This window comes from Salmo salar, chromosome ssa15 (assembly GCF_905237065.1).
Source record: "Salmo salar chromosome ssa15, Ssal_v3.1, whole genome shotgun sequence".
Classification (NCBI taxonomy): Eukaryota; Metazoa; Chordata; class Actinopteri; order Salmoniformes; family Salmonidae; genus Salmo; species Salmo salar.
The window spans coordinates 38,940,001-38,947,672 of record NC_059456.1 but is presented as its reverse complement, the minus strand read 5'-3'; the positions used below and the strand labels follow the sequence as shown (position 1 = coordinate 38,947,672).

General features: G+C 40.7%; 1 protein-coding gene across 1 annotated transcript; it reads right to left on the bottom strand.

Moving 5' to 3' along the window:
* Nucleotides 1–4,996: 4,996 nt before the first annotated feature.
* On the bottom strand, nt 4,997–7,428 carry LOC106571393 (12-(S)-hydroxy-5,8,10,14-eicosatetraenoic acid receptor). Its single transcript, XM_014144435.2, has one exon. The coding sequence runs from the start codon at nt 7,206–7,208 to the stop codon at nt 6,195–6,197; it is 1,014 nt and encodes a 337-aa protein (XP_013999910.1). The 5' UTR covers nt 7,209–7,428; the 3' UTR covers nt 4,997–6,194.
* Nucleotides 7,429–7,672: the final 244 nt, after the last annotated feature.

Sequence of the window (7,672 nt, the reverse complement as noted above, 5' to 3'; positions counted from 1 at the left end):
TGGGACAATTGATACCGGAGCTCCGATGTAGTTTTCAAAGCACTACTGATCCGATACAACGTACCAATGCTCATTTCAAAGTAGCAATATCAGTGATCAATGACATTCGACACTTTGTTTGATCAGGTGCTTTTTCAAACCGTGTGTTGCAAAATGCGAGATCCCACTGATTTCACCGTGGTTCCGGTGCTTTCTTCGATTCCAAGTTGCTTTCAAACATCGTCCTCTACTCTACGCTTTACTTAGAAATCTAGTTCGATTAAAAAAAAAATTGTGCTCTTGAATGGTAGCGCAGCAGGTAGATTTGGGAACCATGGACCTCTCACAGCTGACAGGGTATGGGTCGAATCCAAGCTAAGGCACTCTATTAAAACGTTGTATGTAAAACCACACTTTTTAAGCTTCTGTCGTCTTGAAGGTAGACTCAGAAATATGACATAAATACAGAAACTAAACAACACAGTGGCTACATTTCTGCAACAACTAAGACCATTGAAGCGCGGTTGCTCAACTTCTCCGCTGTTTTGGTCTTGTGGCTACCGTGCTCTAACAGCGTGAAGCGAACCTGTGCACATGCTCAGATACTGTGTGAAGTCTTGCATCTTAGCTCATCTTAATATGTTCACATCATTTCGCAGAGTCTACCTTTAAGCATCCTAAATAATGCCATAGATTTACAGTTATTTAAAAATAGTAACTTGAAGGCAAAAACTGGAAGCATGATGTAAAATGCCTGATTGTAGGCTACAGGCTTCCGTCTGGCCACTCTGCCATAAAGGCCTGATTGGTGGAGTGCTGCAGAGATGGTTGTCCTTCCGGAAGGTTCTCCCATCTCCACAGAGGAACTCTGGAGCTCTGTCAGAGTGACCATCGGGTTCTTGGTCACCTCCCTGACCAAGGCCTTTCCGCCCCATTGCTCAGTTTAGCCGGGCGGCCAACTCTAGGAAGAGTCTTGGTGGTTCCAAACTTCTTCCATTTAAGAAGGATGGAGGCCACTGTGTTCTTGGGGACCTTCAATGCTGCAGACATTTTTTGGTACACTTCCCCAGATCTGTGCCTCGACACAATCCTGTCGAGGCAGGATTGGTTTTTGCTCTGGTTTTTGCTTTGACAACTGTGCGACCTTATATACGTGTGTGCCTTTCCAAATCATGTTCAATCAATTTAATTTACCACAGGTGGACTCCAATAAAGTTGTAGAAACATCTAAAGGATGATCAATGGAAACAGGATGCACCTGAGCTCAATTCCGAGTCTCATAGCAAAGGGTCGGAATACTTTTGTAAATAAGGTATTTCAGTTTTTTTTGTCATACATTTGCAAAAATGTCAAATATGTTTTTTCTTTGTCATTATGGAGTATTGTGTGTAGATTGATGAGGATTTTTTTTATGTTTTATCCATTACAGAATAAGGCTGTAAAGTAACAAAATGTGGAAAAGGGGAACGGGTTTGAATACTTTCCGAATGCACTATATAGGCTATAGGCTATATGAAATGCATGCTTGGAGAAGCACAGAGCATACATTTCTAAGAAAATGTACTTCCTTCCAGAGTCTTTTGCGCTGCTGGGATGGTGTAAATAAATCTAGGCTGCATTATACACTGCAATGGATATTCCAACCCTGAGCCCCACCCTGTTCTGCTCAAAACTTTTTGTGCTGCATAATCAATGGCTTCTTCCACAAAATAATTTTGGATTGGGTCTAGTCCCAAAACAGTCTATGGTGTGCATGCGGACTAGCCTATGTGTTTTATTCAGTTTGAGAAGGAGAGCGTGAAGATGAGAAGGAGGACCAGAGGTCAACGTTGATAGCTTGCTATTACTATAATTGATTTTAAATAAAAACAATATGTTTCTTTCCCATTATGTATTTATCAGAGTTCTTGACCTCACAATAAGACAGATTATAGTAATTTACATTGTGGTGCTGAAACTTGAAGCGGGAGCACAATCATTCGGAAATGGACAGCTCATGGTGCTGAAAGTAGGCAACTTCGAGTAGCCATAATTCATTTAATCCGTCTTCATTTTAATTCGACTTTACAAACAGACTTTGTGTTGGAGCCTATTTCTTAGTAAAAAAAGAGGTAGGCCTACCTGTTTGACAGACGAATGTAGACTTTAGACTGCTATCCATAGATTTGTCGGCCAATTCCTCCACCCACCATGCACTCTAAATAGCCTGGATCTGTGTCAATGACGGGTTGTTAAGTTAAAACCAGGACTTGAATTGAGGGGTATGAGAAGGTATGCCATAGGCCTACTTTTTATTAACAGAAACTGACAAATAGCATAGGCTTATCCCTTGTTATCTTAAGATTTTGAAGAAAATAAAACGGATCTGATTACAGTGCCTTCAGAAAATATTCACACCCCTTGACTTTTTCCACATTTTGTTGTGTTGCAGCTTGAATTTCAAATTGATTAAATTTATATTTTTTGTCACTTGTCTACACACAATGCCCCATAATGTCAAAGTTGGATTCTGTTTTTCAAATGTTTTACTAATTAATAAAAAATGAAAAGCTGAAATGTTTAACACTTTACCATGTCATAACAGCTGGCATATCTTGTCATAACCTGTCATAATAGGGTCATAACACTGTCATGACCCAAATATTTACACCTGTTGTCACATTTATTACATTATTTTATGGCTGGTTATGACACCTATATAAGGGTGTCAAAACCCACAAAACCTACCACTGTAGTTATTTTATGGCTGGTTATGACACCTACTGTCGTGGCCAAAAGTTTTGAGAATGACACAAATATTAATTTTCACAAAGTCTGCTGCCTCAGTGTCTTTAGATATTTTTGTCAGATGTTACTATGGAATACTGAAGTATAATTACAAGCATTTCATAAGTGTCAAAGGCTTTTATTGACAATTACATGAAGTTGATGCAAAGAGTCAATATTTGCAGTGTTGACCCTTCTTTTTCAAGACCTCTGCAATCTGCCCTGGCACTCTGTCAATTAACTTCTGGGCCACATCCTATCTGATGGCAGCCCATTCTTGCATAATCAATGCTTGGAGTTTGTCAGAATTTGTGGGTTTTTGTTTGTCCACCCGCCTCTTGAGGATTGACCACAAGTTCTCAATGGGATTAAGGTCTGGGGAGTTTCCTGGCCATGGACCCAAAATATCGATGTTTTGTTCCCCGAGCCACTTAGTTATCACTTTTGCCTTATGGCAAGGTGCTCCATCATGCTGGAAAAGGCATTGTTCGTCACCAAACTGTTCCTGGATGGTTGGGAGAAGTTGCTCTCGGAGGATGTGTTGGTACCATTCTTTATTCATGGCTGTGTTCTTAGGCAAAATTGTGAGTGAGCCCACTCCATTGGCTGAGAAGCAACCCCACACATGAATGGTCTCAGGATGCTTTACTGTTGGCATGACACAGGACTGATGGTAGCGCTCACCTTGTCTTCTCCGGACAAGCTTTTTTCCAGATGCCCCAAACAATCGGAAAGGGGATTCATCAGAGAAAATGGCTTTACCCCAGTCCTCAGCAGTCCAATCCCTCTACCTTTGCAGAATATCAGTCTGTCCCTGATGTTTTTCCTGGAGAGAAGTGGCTTCTTTGCTGCCCTTCTTGACAGCAGGCCATCCTCCAAAAGTCTTCGTCTCACTGTGCTTGCAGATGCACTCACACCTGCCTGCTGCCATTCCTGAGCAAGCTCTGTACTGGTGGTGCCCCAATCCCGCAGCTGAATCAACTTTAGGAGACGGTCCTGGCACTTTCTGGACTTTCTTGGGCGCCCTGAAGCCTTCTTCACAACAATTGAACCACTCTCCTTGAAGTTCTTGATGATCCGATAAATGGTTGATTTAGGTGCAATCTTACTGGCAGCAATATCCTTGCCTGTGAAGCCCTTTTTGTGCAAAGCAATGATGACAGCACATGTTTCCTTGCAGTTAACCATGGTTGACAGAGGAAGAACAATGATTCCAAGCATCACCCTCCTTTTGGCAACGACTTTTGGCCATGACTGTACATAATAGTGTCGAAATCCCACAAAACCTACCACACAAGGCAAAACATTTCATTACACCATAGCCTACTTGTCAACAGTATGGTTATGTTATATAACATTTTCAGAAATTGACCATGTTATATTATCATTGTAATTGTGCACACATTGATGTCACACATGCACGTACCCCAATGCTCTGTTGCTGATGACTGGAATGCATACAGGAGCAGGTTTCAGGAGCAGGACAAGACACCCTCTGTTTGACTGATGACTGACATAAGGGCATATACGTAACAGGCCAGATATATGATAATGATGGTCATAATGCTTCTTGACTGTGTCATAAAGTGCATGTTCTTAGTCCAAGTAAAGTGACACAAGATGGTCATAATGCTTCATGACAGTGTCATAAAGTCTATTTTCTACAAATTATTAAAAATATTATGAAAAAATAAACGTGACTGTATATATAATTCATTACATTCAGGCAAGTGCACAGATAAGGCTCTACCTGTGCCCCTTTGCCCTTCCAGACTCCAAAGTGCCCTTTTCAAAAAGTTGTGTGTCTTGATTGTTGACCATCAGCATTGGTGAGCATAGGCGGGCGCACATATCCAGATTAGTGACTTGTTTCAGTTCCTTCAGTTTGGCCTGGAAAAAAGTTTATCATCCATATAAAATACAATTTAGCAATCTACTGAATCATCTTTGCCAGAACATTAGGCTACCTGGCGATTTGATGATTTTCATATTTCAGATAGGCCTAGTTTGGGTGGCTATTGGCTATATGTCTAAAATAGGCAGATGTAATATTATGGGATGAAGATGTAACATATTCTGGGGAATTTCTTATGATGTTTGTGAGGAAGAACAGGGCTACTTGGCTGGCAATGAGCACTCTAGATGTGATGACGCGATGCAGACATAACATGCTTTCCATCCGCTCCTTCAACTTCTGCTACAAGTAGGCTGTATGATTTTGCTTGCTCTGGGCAACAGAGAAGTGACATGATCAAATCAAATTTTATTTACATGCACCGAATACAACAGGTGTAGACATTACCGTGAAATGCTTACTTACAAGCTCTTAACCAACAACGCAGTTCAAGAAATAGAGTTAATAAAATATTTACTGAATAAACAAAAGTTTTTAAAAAATCAAATCAATCAAAAATTAAAACAAGAAATGTACATAACAACAACATACATAGCAAGGAATGTACATAACAATAAATGTACATAGCTATATACAGATATATCCATAGTTGATATTGGCTGCTAACATGAATGTCTTTCAGCTCTAAATGCAGGTGTAAAACATAGTTTATTTCTGTAGCATATCTTGAGTTTTGAAAATGCATCACTGTGTGCACATGTGCATTTGCGTGAACAGGGTTTCCCGTTTTCTACCACTCTGTTTTGGAGATCGCAGGTCAAAAAGTTTGAAAACCACTTGGATACATGATAATGGCAACAAATGGATTTGGGTTGGGTATAGTAATGGTAGGCTACAGACTTTCTTACAATCTTCTATTTTGACTGGAATTGTGTTGGTCATTGTTAATAAGTGCAGCACTTATTCCAGTTCAAAATAGTTTTGCCAAATACTCATCAGATTGGTCTGCTTTCCTCTGCTCTTGTAATAATTGCTCAATGAGTCTTGAGGGTGCCGTTTTATTACCGTGGTAGGTTTTGTGCGTTTTGACACCCTCATATAGGTTTCATAACCAGCCATAAAATAACGCTATATATGTGACAACAGGTGTAAATATATTGGTCATGACAGTGTTATGACCCTATTAGGACAGTTTATGACAAGTTATGTCAGCGGTTATGACATATTATGACATGGTTAAGACTGTGTCATTACGTGTTATGACGCTGGGTGTCAATAAAGTGTTAACCGGAAATGTCTTGAGTCAATAAGTATTCAACCCCTGACATAATAAGATGAATGGACGAATGGCCAGAGAGACAGCGATAAAAACAACAGCAATGACACATTTTTGGGAGCATAACTCGAGAAGATGATTTATTTGATCCAGACAATTAGTAACAACAGTCATTATGAGCTGTTTAACATGCTGATGGTAACAGAAACACGTAATGAATCACAGTCTGGTTTGGCCAGCTAACATGAATGTCTTACCATGAGAACAGTCGTAAAGTCAGTAATAAAACTCAGTAATAAAACTTTTCATGTCCTCTTTTTACCTACTATGCAACAGTATATTGTTGTTGCGTTTTGGGCTTGAGTTGTTTCGTATTGAGATTGTGCTCTCAGCTATTTCTGCATTTTCGCTCAGTAGACAGTGGCAATAAGTTGTCAGGTAGAGGCTTTTGAACTTAGTGCTGCTTAAACAGTACACAATTGGGTCCACTAAACAATCCATGTAGGATAAAACCATGAGTCCGTCATAGAGCTGAACAGCTATATTCTCAGCATTCTGTAGATCCTTGATTCTGAAAATCAACAGAACCATTCTAGCTATGGTACAAGGCAGGAAACAGAAAGAAAAGACCAGCATTACTGAGGTGACCAGAAACACTGCTCGGCGCAGCTTGGTACTATCCCCTACGGTCTTCTTTTTTAGTCTGTTAACAATGCGGACCGTGCAGTAGACCAACACAAAGAAAGGGATGAGAATCTGGGTGAAAAACACAACCTCTCTCAGAGTGTCAGTGACGTCCTCGACTAGAGTGTCATCTTTACGCCCATAACTATTACAGCACTCAAAGGACTTCAGCATGGTGGGGATAGTCAGGGGGAGCAGCAGTAGCCAGATGAGGAAAGAGATATAAGGAGACTTTTTTAAAGCCTTGGCAAAGTTCTTTTTCCCAGGATGAACCACATTGAAGTAGCGATCAACTGAAATCACAGTCAGGAAGGCGATACTGGCACCTCGGTTCAGAAACAGCATGAAGAGCATGGCTTTGCAGGTCCCTCCCTCTGTACTCCGCCGATTCCCATTAAGAAAATGATACGCCTTTACTGGCAAACATATAAGCAGAAGAACGTCAGCCAAGACGAGATTGAACAGGAAAATGTTGTTGGTGTTAGATTTCCAGAACTTCAGCTTGAAGATGAATAGATAAAGCACTGAGAGGTTGAGCGGCAGAGCCAGGGTGAATTCCATGATCATCACAGAGGCATAAAATTTGTACAGTGGTAGATTCTCTGCTGTGCAGTTATCGCTTGGATGGCCGTTCTCCATAATTTTCATTATCGAAAGCTTTCCTCTGTACAGTCAGACTCTGTCCGAATCCTTAATGAGAAGGAAAAACAGTCCTCCAAAGTGCTCAGCTCCTAAGATTTCCTTACTTTACATGAAAAGCAGGTCTGTTTGATGGTAGTCAAGCAAGGTCCGAATCCGTATGCAGACTTGGTGAAACTGAAGGACTGCATTTCAGTCTGGAAGTAATTCCCCCCCAGCACGCAGACAGCATAGCACTCAGTTCAGACTTGTTGGTTAAGCACCTCCCATGCCTGAGTAGGCGAGTCACCACAGGTCAAATAAATAAGCAGCTAAATCCCACGAGAGATTCAGGACATAGTCGAAAACATTGCATTGTGAAGAAGCGGACCGAGGGCCTCTCACATTAAATCTTCTTCTTGAAAAGGCAGGAGATTTCTTCATGAAAATGTTGTTTTTATTATAATAAATAGAGCAAGTTAAACAGGCACATA